This window comes from Apium graveolens, chromosome 7 (genome assembly GCF_009905375.1).
Source record: "Apium graveolens cultivar Ventura chromosome 7, ASM990537v1, whole genome shotgun sequence".
Classification (NCBI taxonomy): Eukaryota; Viridiplantae; Streptophyta; class Magnoliopsida; order Apiales; family Apiaceae; genus Apium; species Apium graveolens.
The window spans coordinates 271144371-271161613 of NC_133653.1; the positions used below are offsets into that span (position 1 = coordinate 271144371).

General features: G+C 37.1%; 2 protein-coding genes across 3 annotated transcripts; one reads left to right on the plus strand and one right to left on the minus strand.

Annotated features, from left to right (window-relative positions):
• The first annotated feature begins 6816 nt into the window (after positions 1 to 6816).
• LOC141670398 (uncharacterized) lies at positions 6817 to 11714 on the plus strand. 2 transcript variants are annotated; one of them, XM_074476219.1, is made up of 5 exons: positions 6817 to 7935; positions 8356 to 8718; positions 8812 to 9734; positions 9990 to 10809; positions 11101 to 11714. In XM_074476219.1, exons 1-5 carry the CDS (start codon positions 6978 to 6980, stop codon positions 11451 to 11453), a joined length of 3417 nt encoding a protein of 1138 aa, XP_074332320.1. In that variant the 5' UTR covers positions 6817 to 6977; the 3' UTR covers positions 11454 to 11714. The 2 variants fall into 2 exon arrangements, with proteins under 2 accessions (XP_074332320.1, XP_074332319.1); XM_074476218.1 differs by having other exon boundaries at positions 8812 to 10809.
• A 759-nt stretch (positions 11715 to 12473) lies between these two features.
• On the minus strand, positions 12474 to 15722 carry LOC141674967 (glutamate receptor 2.8-like). The gene is made up of 5 exons (XM_074481668.1): positions 15440 to 15722; positions 14001 to 15211; positions 13599 to 13914; positions 13128 to 13525; positions 12474 to 12967 (listed from the first exon to the last, which is right to left on the minus strand). The coding sequence occupies exons 1-5, from the start codon at positions 15720 to 15722 to the stop codon at positions 12509 to 12511; spliced, it is 2667 nt and encodes an 888-aa protein (XP_074337769.1). The 3' UTR covers positions 12474 to 12508.
• Positions 15723 to 17243: the final 1521 nt, after the last annotated feature.

The window sequence follows — 17243 nt, forward strand, 5'->3', positions numbered from 1 at the left end:
GTTTTGTTTACATAGTGTAGAGAGAAGGTGTTGTTGAGGAGGTTAGTTTCCCGCTTATATTTGAACTTGGGCTGTAATGCAGGTTAAATTAAATAAGCCCATAATGAGTGGACCAGTCTTTGTTTTATTGAGCCCAATTTTAATTTATGTAATTGTGAAATTTCGATAAAGTTCAGTGAAAAATAGAGTAATTTTAGAACTTTGAAATTTTTCAAAAAAGAAGTTGTCAAATTTTTTTATTAACTATTTCCTCGTATTGAACCCTGCGCATTAATATGATATTTTTTTATTAAAAAACATGTCCGATACTATTTAAGGAGGCATTTTGATACATCTTGGGAATGTGAATGATGGTTAATGGGAATGAAAATGAAATGGAAATCCAATGTGTTTGATTTACCGACCAAGAGTGAATGAAGTTCCTATTCTCCGCCACTAAATTGGTAATCCAAGCACTATAACTTGGATTTAAGGTTCCGATTGCCGTTAACCGAGCAAATTAACCATCAACCAAACACCCCCTAATTTTTTTTAGGATTGCGAATATCATGTCCCCTCGTGTATGTGTACAAATATTTATTTTGTTCGCTAAACACACTCATATCACACGTCAGCTTTGTTTTTTAACAATCGAACCCTCAATATACAGTAAACGTAGTAAAAGAGATAATGCAATCGAACTCTCGATATATAGTAAATATAGTAAAAGAGATAACGTTACACGAAGAGGTGTTTATTCTTTGTAGACATAATTTTGTGTTAAATCTTAATAACTGGAATATACATATATTTTCTGCAGTAATAACATTTATTTTGTAGTCCAACTTCTTGCTTAGAAGTTAGAATTCAAAGATATTTGAATGAATAGAGAAATGCATCATCTTGAATGACCAAAATTATATATTTGCATACTTCATTTCATCTTTTTTGTCAACTCTTTTATTTGTAACGATCTCTCAATAATTCTGTCTCACAGCCATTAATGTTACAGATCATCCATCTTTAATGTCTTTGACACACTATATATTATATTGCAGTGAAAATTGTTTGTTTGCTAGCAAAGCTTAACGTCACAGTTGTTAAGGAGTCAAGATCCTGTTCGGGCCTTACTCTACCACCTTAATATTTTAGTGCGACTGGTTATTTAACATGATATTAGAGCTCGGTGAGGGAGAGTGTTAATGAGTATAAGATCTACCACCTTAAATTTTAGTACGACTGGTTACTTGACAAGCTTGATACTGTCCGCTTTAGACGGAGATCATATGGATTTGTTTTTGGGCATACCTCGTAGGGCTTCTACTAATGAAGTTAACTCGATACTTATTACTTATCATAAAACAGACTAGTTGCTTATTAACTAGCTATTTGTCCCTCCTACAAACGACACGGGACAACTTCCATAAAAAATCCAGTGTCTGAGCTATGCAGTAGAACTAGTCGTGTAAAAAATTTGATGGCCATGTTGTCAAATGGCTGAATCTGGGGTGTAATGAATACTGACTAGCTTTACGACAAACAGAAGCATTAAGTTCAAATAAACAGTCCAGTCTTTGGTTCTGACTTCTGATACATGTTCTTGAAAGTAAACTATATACAACACCTGATGCTTTGTTTTATTGTTTCTAATTATGAATTGCTGAGGTATAAGTTATGGCAGTCATGTGATTCCACCTATACTTTGAACTTTCGATTACACATTATTATCGGAAGGAGAAGCATCCGTTAGACTAAAGTCCAGGCATCATTATGTCAGTACATCTTGTTACCTGCATTTTTTTAACGTGTAAAGGTTTCATGGCAAACGTAAAATTTCCAATTGCAGTGTTGCTCAGTTTGTTGATGTGCTTAGCTGTGACTGATTCTAGCTCAACGAGTACTGATCGTGATGCTCTTCTCGCGATCAAATCTAGTATAACTTCCGATCCTTATAGTATCTTGGCAACTAATTGGTCTAGTAACACCTCATTTTGCTACTGGTATGGTGTGTATTGTAGTAGGGATGCTGAAAGAGTTGTGTCCTTGAGTCTTCACAACATGGGCCTTAAGGGGACAATTGCCCCGGATATAGGAAACCTTTCATCTTTAACTTCACTCGATATTGGTGAAAACAAGTTCTATGGCAAGATACCAGAAGAGCTGGTTCATTTACATAATCTGAAGAGGTTGTATTTAGATCATAATGAATTCAATGGTGATCTTCTGTTATCGTTAGGTGGTTTGTATAATCTTCGACACTTGCATCTGGAGAACAATAGTTTTACTGGTGCAATCCCGCCTTCAATTGGTAATATCTCAAACCTTGAGGTGCTAAATATGAGTTTCAACTCTCTGCAAGGAAATATACCAGAAGATATCGGCAAACTTTCTGGTTTAAATCATTTATCCTTGATGTATAATCAGCTCTCAGGTTCTTGGCCATTGGCTATAATCAACATGTCTTCATTGCAAGAGATTGATCTTTCGGCTAATAAGCTATCAGGTACTCTCCCAGAAGAGATGTGTGATCATCTTCCTCAGCTTGAAAGGCTATCTCTTTCTCAGAATAAGTTTAATGGGACGATTCCTTCTACAATAAAGAACTGCAGAAGGCTTGAGTACTTGTCCCTGGCCAGTAATGGATTTTATGGCAGCATACCAAGAGAGATTGGAAACGTGACAGCACTCAAGTCCTTGTATCTCGGTGAAAATTACTTCCAAGGTAAGAATTTATCAAGGAGGTAGAATCATGTTTATCTGGTAATCTGTTCAAATCATGGATCACGGATTCTCTTAAAGATGATATTTTTCTGCATGTAATCTATACTCTGCATACATTGCCATTTCTTGGTGACATTTGTTGTAGAATGATCCTAAGAACTCAATGGCCCTCGGGTTTATTACATTACCTACTTGGTTTTCTGCAGATACTTAATACATGTATCAAGAAAAAACTAGAAATCAAAATTAATTTGAAGAAATTACATAATGTTTGTGATGTGTATGCAGGTCAAGTTCCAATTGAGGTAGGTAACCTTGTCAATCTACAGGAGTTAAAAATATCGAATTGCTCTTTAACAGGGGTGCCTTCTTCCATATTCAATATCTCTTCTTTGAGAATGATTGATTTCACAAGCAATAATTTGTCTGGAAGTCTCCCAGACCACATGATTGACAATGTTCACTCGAGTCTGAAAGAACTATACCTGACTTCCAATCATCTTACCGGTCAAATTCCTTCCAGCATATGGAAATTGAGAAGCCTAGAAAGACTTTCATTGTCACACAATGGATGGACTGGAAGCTTACCAAGAGAGGTCGGAAACTTAACTATGCTCAAGTATCTTCATCTCGGGGCTACTAACCTGACAGGTATATATGTTAAACATCCAAGAATGTGTAATGCATATGACATTTGAACTGCTAGGTATGATGGCTTAATATCTATTATCCGATATAGAATAAAAGGTTCCTTGTGACTGCAGGTGGAATACCTAACGAGATTGGACACCTGATAAATCTCAAGGAACTAAATCTCCATGAAGGTAGATTCAGTGGTCCACTTCCCGTAGATATTTTCAATATCTCAACACTAGAGACAATTGATTTGTACAGAAATGAGTTCTATGGCCATATACCGTCAAGCATGGGTTATTGGCTTCCAAATCTTAGAAGTCTCGTTCTGAGTTACAACAACTTTAGTGGAAAAATTCCAGAGTCTACTAAAAATGCTTCAAAGCTTGTTACAATTAACTTATCTAGTAACTCATTCTCTGGCCCTGTTCCGAATGATCTAGGGGAGTTAGAATTCCTAGAGCGCCTGCTACTTGGAGAAAACAATTTGACCTGTGAGAGTTTTACTACAGAATTGAGGTTTCTCTCCTCGTTAACAAATTGCAGAAACCTGAAAATGTTAGGGATAGCTTTAAATCCATTAGACGGTTTTCTTCCAGCTTCATTTGGAAATCTCTCTTCTTCTCTTCAACTACTCCAAGCATTCGGTAGCAAACTTAGAGGTAGCATTCCCATTGAAATAGGAAACTGGGGTAACTTGAGGTATCTTGGTCTAGATAACAATGAGTTGACAGGACCAATTCCAAGCTCAGTAGGAAGACTACAAAATCTAGAAGTTTTGTATCTCGAGAAGAACAAGCTTAAAGGCCACATACCTAATGATGTTTGTGCACTAAAAAACCTGGGAGACTTGTATGTAAGCCAGAATGGATTGAATGGATCTATACCAGCATGCTTGGGTGGACTTAAATCTTTGCAAAGGCTGTACTTGGACTCCAACAAATTAACTTCTACGATACCATCAACGTTGTGGAGCCTGAAAGATTTAGTCCTTTTAAATCTGTCAAGGAACTCTTTAGGGGGAGAGTTGCCATCAACTGTAGAAGATTTCAAGGTCTTGACTCTTTTGGACTTGTCATATAATCGATTATCAGGTCATATTCCAAGAAGCATTGGAGGTACGCAACAGTTAAGTTCCGTGTACTTGTCTCACAATAAACTTCAAGGAGATATTCCTGAATCAGTGGGAAACTTGATAGGCTTGGAATTCTTGGATCTCTCGGATAACAACTTGTCTGGTAGTATTCCAAAATCCATGGAGAGACTGAGGTATCTCAAATATCTGAACGTGTCGTTGAATAGGCTTCAAGGAGAAATTCCTGGAGGAGGAAGCTTTGTTAACTTCACAGCTCTATCATTCATGGGAAATGATGCACTATGTGGCACACCCCGACTTCAAGTCCCGCCTTGCAGATTCAGAACTACCAGAAGATTTCGATCAAAATTTGTTTCTTTACTCAAATACATCATACCTGTTATGGTTCTAACACTAGTTCTTGCAACACTTATAATTTTTGTACTGAGATTTCGAAGAAGAAATGTTAGGCCATCGACAACAGGAGACTCTATGCTACTCGAATGGAGAAGGGTATCATATAATGAGCTTCTTCGAGCAACAGAATATTTTAGTGAGAGCAACTTACTTGGGACAGGTGGTTTTGGATCTGTATTTAAAGGGACTTTTTCAGATCGTACGATAGTTGCAATAAAGGTATTGAGACTGGAGCAAGAAGGAGCCATAAAGAGTTTTAAGGCTGAATGCGACGTATTGCAGCAAATTCGTCATAGAAATATTGTCCCAATCATCAGTAGCTGCACCAACTTGGATTTCAGAGCCTTAGTACTCGAGTACATGCCTAATGGGAACCTCGAGAAGTGGTTGTACTCTTATAACAATTACCTGGACATGTTTCAGCGTTTAAACATCATGATCGATGTTGGATTAGCCTTGGAGTATCTGCATCATGGTCAGGGTAAACCGATTATTCACTGTGATCTGAAGCCTAGTAACGTCTTGCTTGACGAAGATATGGTAGCACATGTCAGTGATTTTGGTCTTGCGAAGATCTTAGGTGAAGAAGAGTTTATGGAACGAACTATGACCTTGGCGACAGTTGGTTATATGGCTCCAGGTAAGCTAACTAATCATCAAGACACTTTCACAACATTTCATTTGAAATATTTGCAACTAGCCTAATACTAATAATGTGAAATTTGATAAATTTAACGGATGTTACATGTTCGTTAACACGAAAGGGTCGTGTGTTTTGATGCAGAATACGGACGGGAAGGACTGGTCTCCACAAGGGGGGATGTGTACAGTTACGGTGTCATGTTGATGGAAACATTTACGAGAAAGAAGCCAACTGACGAAATGTTTTCTGCAGAAATGAGCTTGAGGAATTGGGTCAATGTTGCATTACATGGTTCGATTTATGATGTCGTGGATACGAATTTGTTAGCGAGTGATTCTGAACATTTGCCTGCTAAAGAACGATGTTTGTTTTCGATCTTGTCTTTGGCTTTGGATTGTACGACAGTCTATGCAGCTGAGAGGCCAACTATGGAAGATGTTCTTGTTAGGCTTCAGAAAATCAAAACAATTGTCTCCTTATCAGTCAGATAAGGTCATCAAGTGGAAGATGTAAATTATAAATATCAGTTAATAAATAAACAAACATGTATATTTTAGTTCTGTTTTGTTATCGAATGAAACTAGAACTTGATATATCATATGTTCATCAATGGAACTTTTGGTATCCCACCTTATCTCAGACCTTCATTAAAATGAACGATTGTAATACCGCTACACCAAGAAGTGCTGGTCCTGTTTTTTTTTATCAAGTTTGCAAAGGTAAGGTGTAAATGAATCAAACTGTTTGTCAGCTACTCGAGCTCGGCTCGTAAAATATTCGAATTCGACTCGGTAATAATCGAGCCGAGCTCGAGCATTTGAATTTTTTACCGAGCCGAGATCGAGCATCAAATTACTCGGTTCGTAAGCTTCGCGAGCCTTATCGAGTCTTTACTATTTTTTAATTTTTTTAATATAAATATTTTATATTTTATTTATATATTTAATCGAATCGAACTCGAGCCGAACCGATCCTATTTCGAGTTTTTGTCAATATTTTGGGAAATCAAATCGAGTTTTCGAGCCGAACTCGAGCATATCGAACTTTTTACAAGCCGAACTTGGAGTTTGAAATTTAAGGCTCCGGGGGAACTCAAGTTCGAGCTCGAACCCGAACATTTTTAATCGAGCTCGAAACGAGCTGGCAATGTTCGACTCGACTCATCTCGATTACACCCTAGCATGAGTCAATTATATAAGCATTGATTATCACGCGGGCTGTTCACCAGTATCAACTTTAATGTTCTTGAATTCTTGGTCAAGTCATCAATTGCTGTAATGAAGTCTCAATTATTTATATTGATTACAACAGCTGAGAAAATAATGGAAGCTGTGAATGTCAACTGGGGAGTTCTACTTAACTTGTCACTTCTACATTATGAAAGCATTTTTTTTCATGAGGCAAAATCAGTTAACACATGTCTTTGCTTAGGCTTGAAATTTCAATGTCTTGTTTTCGAGAGAAGACCGTACGTGGGCACACACTAGAAAAATCCATTCAGTAATTACAATGCTAGTGATTAACACATTCATTCTGTCACAGCCTTCAGTTTTAGCTGAGCAGAAACACATTATGAAAAAATTGAACTTTTTAGCAGTGTTGCTACACTCTCTGGTGGTGTGCTTAGCTGTGACTGATTTTAACTCAACCACTGATCGCGATGCTCTTCTCGCCATAAAATCTCGTATAAGTTCTGATCCTCTTGGCATCTTGGCAACTAATTGGTCTAGCAGCACTAATATATGCTTCTGGCATGGTGTTTACTGTAGTCGTGACAGAGTCGTGTCGTTGAACCTCCACAACATGGGCCTCAAGGGAACAATTGCTCCACATATCGGAAACCTTTCATATCTGACTTCACTTGACATTGGTCAAAACAAATTCTATGGCAGAATACCAGAGGAGCTGGCTCAGTTGCATAGTCTAAAGAGTTTATATTTGGACTATAACGAATTCAATGGAGATATTTTTTCATCGTTTGGTGGATTGTATAATCTTCGAGACCTGCATCTAGAGAACAATAACTTCACTGGTGTAGTTCCACCTTCAATTGGTAATGTCTCGAAGCTAGAAGTGTTAAATATGAGTTTCAACTTTCTGCAAGGAAGAATCCCGGAAGATATTGGCAAACTTTCGAGCCTTAAACATTTATCCTTGATGAATAATCAGTTATATGGTTCATTACCCTTGGCTATGTTCAACATGTCTTCCTTGCAAACAATTGAGCTTCCAGCTAATAAGTTATCAGATACCCTCGGAGTAGGTATGTGTGATCGTCTTCCTCAGCTTCAAAGGCTAAATCTTTCTCAGAATAATTTTTATGGGCAAATTCCTTCTGCGATTAAGAACTGCCAGAAGCTTCAGTACTTGTCCTTGGCTGATAACGGATTTAATGGAAGCATACCTAGAGAGATTTGGAATGTGACAACACTGAAGTCTTTGAATCTTGGTTATAATCAATTTCAAGGTATGGATTCAACTTGCACGTAGAATAGCACGTTAATTTGGCTAAATTTTTTCCTGACAGAGGTAAATTTATAGCTAAAGAGTACTTCTGACAACGAATTTTGACTTGAAAGTCTAAATTCTTTAGCCATCGTAGATTAGCACGTTTGCCTAATTTTTTTTTAACTTGTAGATGAGAGATATAGAGTACTTCTGAATATGATCTTGACTTGAAGATCAGAAAAATGTTAAGCCAGTGTTAGTACGTCTAGCTAAACTTTACTCTGACGTATAGATCAGAACAAGTTGTTACAGATTCTTCAGGCAACAAATTTTGGATCAAAAGTTGGAAAGATGTTTAGTTAACGTAAATTAGCATGATTAGCTAAACTTAAAAAACTGCAGAAGTTACATATATACATTGCCTGTGATTTGTTGGCAGGTGAAGTTCCTACTGAGGTAGGCAACCTTATCAATCTACAAGATATGTGCATCTCGAATTGCTTTCTGACAGGCTTGTCACCTATGGCATTCAATATCTCTTCTTTAAGAACTATTGATTTTTCAAACAATAGTTTGTCTGGAAGTCTCCCGGACCACATGATTGACTACGAGCACTCAAATCTTAAGGAGATATATCTGAAATCCAATCATTTCACTGGTCGAATTCCCTCCAGTCTATGGAAATTAAGAAGCCTTGAAATATTATCATTATCATATAATGGTTGGACTGGAAGCATGCCAAATGAAATCGGGAACTTAACTATGCTTAAGTATCTTTCTCTCGGGGCTACTAACTTGACAGGTACGAGTAATGCATATAATCCTGCTCTGCTAGGTATAATGACTTAAAATCCTATATCCAATTTAGAGTATATGATGTTCATTGTGACTGCAGGTGTAATACCTGACGAGATTGGACGCCTGATAAATCTTAAGGAACTAAATCTTCATGAAGGTAGATTCAGTGGTCTACTTCCTCATAATCTTTTCAATATCTCAACAATTGAGATAATTGATTTGTACAGAAATGAGTTTTATGGCCATATACCGTCAAGCATGGGTAATTGGCTTCCAAATCTGAAAAGCCTCGTCCTAAGTTTTAATAACTTCAGTGGAAGAATTCCAGAATCTACAAAAAATGCATCAAAGCTTGTTATATTAAATTTGAGTAGTAACTCATTTTCTGGCTCTATACCGAATAATCTTGGTGATTTAGTATTCCTAGAACGCCTGCTACTCGGGTTAAACAATTTGACTGGTGAATATTTTTCTCCGGAAATGAGGTTTCTCACCTCGTTAACAAATTGCAGAAATCTGAAACTGCTGGTTATAGCATTGAATCCAATAGGCGGTTTTCTTCCAGCTTCATTAGGAAATTTCTCTTCCTCTCTCCAACTAATCCAAGCATTCGGAAGCAAAATTAGAGGTAACATTCCCATCGGAGTAGGCAACTTGAGTGGCTTGCTGTATCTTGGTTTAGATCAAAATGAGCTGACAGGACCAATTCCAAGCACAATAGGAAGATTGCATAATCTTGAAGTTCTATATCTCGAACAAAATAAACTTAAAGGCTACTTGCCCAATGATCTTTGTGCATTAAAAAACTTAGGAGACTTGTATGTTAGCCAGAATGGACTGAATGGAACTATACCAGCATGCTTGGGTGGACTCAAATCTTTGCAAAGGCTATTCTTGGACTCCAACAAGTTAACTTCTACGATACCATCAAGCATATGGAGCCTGAAAGATTTAGTCCTTCTAAATCTGTCCAGTAACTCTTTAAGTGGATATCTGCCATCAACTATTGGAACTTTCAAGGTATTAACTCTTTTGGACTTGTCATATAATCAATTATCAGGTTATATTCCAAGAAGCATCGGGGGTGCTCAACAGTTAAGTTCTTTACGTTTGTCTCATAACAAATTTTCTGGAAACATCCCTGAATCATTGGGAGCCTTGCTAGGCTTGGAAATCTTGGATCTCTCAGAAAACAACTTGTTAGGAAATATTCCAAAATCCCTGGAGAAACTGAGGTATCTCCAATATCTGAACGTGTCGTTGAATGTACTTCAGGGAGAAATTCCTCGTGGAGGGAGCTTTGTGAACTTTACTGCTCGATCATTCATGGGAAATGTTGCACTTTGTGGTACACCTCTGCTGGAAGTCCCTCTGTGCAGATCAAAAATTACCATTAAATCTCAGGCAAACTTTTTGTCTTTACTCAAATATATCTTACCTTTTACGGTATTGGCCTTAATTACTGCAATGATTATAATTTTTTTATTGAGATCTCGAAAGAGAAATATTAGGCCATTGACCACAGGAGATTCCATACTAGTGGAATGGATAAGGGTATCATACACTGAGCTTCTTCGAGCTACAGAATATTTTAACGAAAGCAATTTACTTGGTACTGGTGGTTTTGGATCTGTTTTCAAAGGAACTCTTTCAGATGGTAATGTAGTTGCAATAAAGGTGTTGAACCTGGAGCAGGAAGGAGCAATGAAAAGTTTCAAGGCTGAATGCGATGTATTGCAGCAAATTCGTCATAGAAATATTGTCCGAATCATCAGCAGCTGCACCAATTTGGATTTCAGAGCCTTAGTACTTGAGTACATGACCAATGGGAGCCTTGAGAAGTGGTTGTACTCTCATAACAATTATTTGGATTTATCTCAGCGTTTAAACATCATGGTGGATGTTGGATTAGCCTTAGAGTATCTACATCATGGTCAGGGCACTCCCATTCTTCATTGCGATTTGAAGCCCAGTAATATCTTGCTTGATGAAGATATGGTTGCACATGTTGGTGATTTTGGTCTTGCTAAAATATTGGGTGAAGAGTTTATGGAGCGGACTATGACCTTGGCGACGGTTGGTTATATGGCACCAGGTAAGCTCAAAGATTATCAATATATGTCATAAGAATCTATAGGAAATGAAATTGACAGAGTAATAAGTCTTGTGTTTTTAACATTTACCTTATCTGTGTTCCATGAATCACCAATTTTTAGGGATAATAACAAGTCACACTTTTCATCATCAGAGGCTGTCGTTTTTTACTGTCAACTCCTATGTCAGGAGGATAGTATTATAAAAATGAACTATTATTGTATTGAAAAGAAGGATTAACAATTGAGATTGTTCTGCTGAACTGAATGCTTATTGTATATAATCGATGCAGAATATGGACGGGAAGGACTAGTATCTACAAGAGGGGATGTGTACAGTTATGGTATCATATTGATGGAAACATTTACAAGAAAGAAGCCAACTGATGAAATGTTTTCTGATGAAATTAGCTTAAGGAGTTGGATTGAGGTTGCAATACATGGTTCGATAAATGATGTTGTGGATATAAATATAGTCTCTACTGATGCTGAACATTTGCCTGCTAAAGAACAATGTCTGTCTTCTATTTTGTCTTTGGCCTTGGATTGTACGACAACTATTGCAGCTGAGAGGCCGACTATTGAAGACGTTGTTAACAGTCTTCAGAAAATCAGAGCAATATTCCTAAAGAGTTTATCAGGGTGAACATGTGATGATTTCTGCACAAGTTTCTGGTGATAAATTCTTTTAAAAGAAGGAAAGTAGTCTGTAAATAGGAAAGTAATATTACTGTCTGGATGTATTTGTGGTGATAGTGTTATCTGTACTTATAAGTTAGATCTCTTTGCAATTGTACATAGTTTTTTCTAAAAACAATATATTTCAGCAACACTGTAAAGATGAGTTAAGCAACATTGAACAAGTAAACTACACCACCTCATAATGGCCACACCATTCTGCAGAGAATTCCTGTATCCGCTTATGTGCATTTAGCAGTTCTTCGTGCAAACGTAGGCTGAAACAGTTCTAATTATCCAGGTGCATGCAGAATAGCTTCACAGACAATGTTAATTAATTGCTTTACTGTTTTCCCCTCTTAATTGTTTTTTAAAACTTATTTTGAGTGATACTGATGTACCTATGCATGATTGCACAATCTGACTTTGCCACTGTCTATAAGGCTGGCTAGGTAAAACAAAGCTGTAGATTGACTTTCTAAGAGTTTACTTGCTCCATTGATCCTTCAAACAAATTGCTTAAGTAGATAACTAAAGTCAAATAAATTACGTCGCTGAAACAGCCTGAAGGATGTAAACAATAAGAAAACTTCTACAGTCAAAACATCATATTAGCCATTACGTCGCTGAAACAGTCTGAAGGACGTAAACAATAAGAATACTTCTACAGTCAAGACATCATACTAGCCATTTTTAGCAGAATTATAATACAATCTTTACAGCTGATCACTATAGAATGCCGTTTTATTACAAGCTGATTTTAACATTTTTATGACCTTCTAGATCTACCAAGGAAGTATGAACCTGACAGTGAATGTAAGAACATTCAGATCAAATATCAAAAAGGAGAAATGACTAATTTTGGATTGCAACTGCTAAAAATTTCCAAGACAAGATTTGTAGTCTTTTCACTGCTAAATACATGAGTTAAAATTCATGTACATTTCCAAAAATATATTACATTTACAATTTGACATATAATCCGCACTATGGTCTACTCAACTGAATACTACTATTCTGTCTTTAAACATGGTTATGAGGGTCAGGAGAATAGTTATGATCTTCAAGGCTTTCTACATCACTTACCGTACTAAAGGATTGTCTGGCTTCTACATAGGTAGTATTAGGAGGATTTCTTGGCAGTTCTACGTTAACAACTCTAGCGGATAATTGTCTTCCAAGATGTAGCCATTGCTTGATAATATTAGCTTTGACAGGATTAGTGTCCTCTGGCTTAGGGCATAGAAAGTAATTGAAGACATAGATGGCAAGAGCAATTGTTGATATGCCTCCGGAAATGCTAAAAAGTACTGAGAAGCTATTTAAGCCAATACTACCATCATCATTTGGAGCAGAATCTGCATCCAGACACTCCTCAGAGTTAATGTATTCATTCTCAAGTTCTAGAAGCTTCCCACTTTCAGTGATGTTCATTATCGCCTTATTTACGTCTGGAAGCATTGAAAAGTTCTTCTTAAATGCCTGCCATAATGTATATAGAAAATGCCATTACACATTGGTTTTACATCTACCTCAATGCAAAAGAGGAAGAATAAGGTATGTCCTTAAACAAACAAGGCCCTATATGTTTTTCCTTAATTATTAGAGTTATGTAAGAATATACAGTAGGAAGAGAACTTACAAAACCAAATCCTCCAACTTTAAAGGTTTTCTCAGTTTTTGTGAAGCTTTTACAATATTGAGCAAGAAAGACTTTAGCAGAAGGAACTTCCAGAAAGATGCCAGCTATCTCTTTGCTGTTGAGGGCTTCGGCATATGCACGTGTTGAGTTGTACTTTCTGATGTTTGCATCTTTGAAGTTTAAGGCTTCAATCATGTATGATCTAAGAAATGACCCTGTGCAATATCCAACTGTTGCATTCATCTTCTTAAGTGTTTCAACACTCTTTATAGCTGGCTCAAGCCTTTGCGCAGTTAGCATACTAGCAAGGCTAGCCACATAACTTTGTGTGATTATTAGTGCCACAAAAAGCCACACCACCATTGTCATCCTTGACAAATTACTATGCAGTTTGTCCCCTACATAATTTAAACCAGTCAAAATGTTTTCTCTGATAAATAAGTTAGTGAAATGTTGCAACATAGGACTTACCACGCAACGTGAAGAGTGTGCTGAATGCTAACCAAAAGAGTATTCCAATTTGATTCCAGACAGTGCCTGATCTAAATTCATCATTGTGATTTCTTTCTATCAAGAAAACTGCAAATCCATTGTAAATGGTGATTGCTGCTATTACACCCCACATTTCATTAGTGAAGGGCTTCAGGAAGAGCCACATTCCATTTGGTAAAGTGGATCGAACGGGTACTATTAACACCATTCCTGATTCTGTGTAAGGCTGTGAGAAATCTGCATATTCGTGCCTTTTTTCCAAAATCGTTACATCACCAGCTACCGCATCAAAAGTCTGTTCAAACTAATGATAATTAGACCCCAAGACAAAAAATAGCAGATATGTTTTTAGCAAATTACAATTAGTTTGAGTAATCTTACCCCTAAAGCTATTTGTTCCACCAACTTATTATACTCGCCATAGAAAGGAATATAATTATATGTCGGTTCATTGTTAACATCTGCAAGTTTCATGGCTTCTTTGAACACTTCAATAGAGAATCCTTGAAAGGAAGTTGCATTAGTTTTAGGATCTTGTTTTAGCTCTACAAATTGTGGGAACAAAGACTTTGCAGGTACACCTACCCTAAGAGGCTCTGATTTGCCTGCAAGAATACGTCTCCGTCTCTCAACGTGCCATGGTTGAGCCGGCCATAGGACTTCATTCAATATTTTCACAGAAGTGTGGTGAAGAGCTTCATTATTGACAGTTTCTGAAAATCCAAGTCCTTCTGTCCAATAACCACTTCGATAACTCTTTCCAATTACATTGACAATTTCAACTACTCTAGCTGGAGCTATTTTGTAATTAGTAAAATCCGCAGCTGAAATCCCTTGTAGCAAATTGGTGATATTGCTTTTGTAGAGTAAATTTAGCATGACATCATGGGCCTGTGAAGCAAAAATACCAGGCTCGTCAAATTCTTCGTCAGGATAAATAGTCCTGAACTTTGAGCGGAATCTTTTCCTGAAATCTTGAAATTGTGGCGAGTCTTCTGGAAAATAAGTTTTGGTTCCAACAATGCCCTGCAAGGATGACAATTTTTTGGGACTGACAGAATGGAAGAGATCAGTGATGCTGTTTGTCGCGATCCATGCATAGCCATCTCCTGTCATGTTCAGTTTCTTCGCGGTTTGGTACAGAAGATATCCAGATTCGAGTGTTGTATGGAGTACAAAAACTCTATTTTTCTGTTTTTTGAGCTGATTGAGCTCTTTCTGTAATGAATTCAGAGAAAATGATGTGAGACTAAAGATGTGAGAGAGTTCGGACCCTGATTCATGAAGTGCCTTAAAGAGTCGAGAAATTATCAACTCGGGTGATGCTAAGGTAGGGGCATTCTCATATATTAGAGTAACTTGATTCAATCCCCATGACTGTATAATTGCTGCAATTGCATTCATCTGTACTTCCTGGCTTGGCGTAGCTTGTAGAATGGAAGGGGATGGTATTGTTGGAGCTAAATCAGCAAAAGATAGCACAGGTACATCGCGAGATTCTTCACTAGTCACCTCAGCAATAGCTGATGCTTCATCCCAGGTATGAGCTCCCAGAATAGCTTTTACACCATATGTCGATAAAAGATCCTTTGCTGCAATAATGTGCAAAATTTCAAGTTGTTTAGCATGCGAAAAAAGAGAATATTTCTTGGCAAAATAAAAAACAAAGAACATGATTTCTAACATTGTATCAGTGGATACATAAGAAAAGGTTGAGAATTGCTTTCTAACATTGCATGATCGTAGAGTAGAGACATGTGCGTGTGAGTATTTGCTTTCTACAATTGACTTATTAAAAATTGCGCGCCAGCACAATTTACCTGCCAAAGCTGCACGAACAGCTTTGCCTCGAGAGTTTCCAAAGTGAATAAGCAGATTCTGATTCCCAGCTAAATTAAAATCAACCATCTCTATTGCTACTTTAGCCTCTTTGCCTGGTCTAGAAGTCTCGTCGAAGATTGCACCAACACTAACTGTTCCAGTCCTTTCATCGATCACGACGGGACTGTTCAGGCTGCCATTAGCTATTGTTACTTGTCCATGAAACAAGGGTGACACCAGAGATACAATTGTAAGCAAAATGCAGTAAGAAACTATGTTCATCAGTGTTGAATGTTTGCAAAATCAACACATTGCTGAATTTGGGAGACTTGTATGTTTCTGTTGCTGGTGAACTTGTATAAAGGACCATTTCAAACTTTTTAACAAGTTTGCGAGTAACATAAAAGTCTACTGCATGACTGAAAAAAATAGTTTTCTTAAGATTGGCCGGCAAATTATAGAATGGAATAGGGGAAAGAAATTGAGTGCAATCTTCTGATGTTGCTTTCATCAACTCACCATGGTGATGTGATTACAGTAAAAAAAAAATCTAGTTCCTTGATTCTCAAGGCATCCTTAATTATTTTACATCTTACACTCCCCTTACTCGAAAACCCATTTCTGGGTCGAAGAGAGGAACAATTGTGAGAGATATTGAGGAATATTCTGGTTCCTTGATTCTCAAGGCATCCTTAATTATTTTACATTTTACACTCCCCTTACTCGAAAGCCCATTTCTGGGTCGAAGAGAGGAACACCACTTGTGAGAGATACTGAGGGTGGCAGTGGCATGGATCGAAACTGAGTAATTTGTCAGCTCTGATATGATGTTAAGGAATTAATCGATCTAAAAGCTCAAGGTGTTAGAAGAAGCCCCTCCCAGTATCTTATATTATTATTCTAACATTGTTTAATGAGTTTTAGATAATACTGATTCCGTCAATGAATTTTGCTAAGACGATTATTTCATAATTCACAGTAAACCAAAATTTAAGTAATTTTGGGTTTGAGACACTTCTCGAAACCGAAATTTGATACCACGTCAAGTATTCCAATTAGTTTATGTTAAATTTTAAGGTAACCTCTTAATTACGGAATCTTAAACTATTCAACAATTTTCGCACTAACAAATGGTATGAAAAGAACTGAGATATAGTCAATGGAATGAAAGTCAAGTTTGAATTTTCAATGTCCAACGCTTGCGTACTCCATGTTCATTTACAGTGTTCTTAATATAAAAAGTCAAATGTATTCACACATTGAATTAGAACAATATTCCTGCAGAGTTTGTTCAGGTGTAAAGAATGTGATTGGGCACCTAATCTACTGGACAACACGATATTTTAGAGTGATCGGTTACTTAACAGCAATCATTTAAATAACTTACGTTGCTCAAACAGCCGGAAGGACAGAAACAATCAGAAATCTTCTACTGTTAAACATGTTATCACCTGGTTTTAGCAGCATTGTCAAACAATCTTCTCAGCCGATCAATATAGAATGTCGTTTATTACAGGTTTATATGTGCCTTCCAATGAATTTCACTCGTTATACCTTCTATATCTTCTCACCAAGTAATGAAACATGACAATGTTGGTATTGTTAGAATAATAAGATAAGATCCTGGAAAGGGCCTTCCTCTAACACCTTGAGGTTTTTAGTTAGACTAGATTTGACATGGTATCAGAGCTCAGGCTGGTAGAGTACTCAGGTACGATCTTGGTTACTTGACAGGTATGAACATGACAGTTCGTGAAAGTAAGAATACGTATGTTTGTGAAGAAAAGTCAGATCATTGAAATG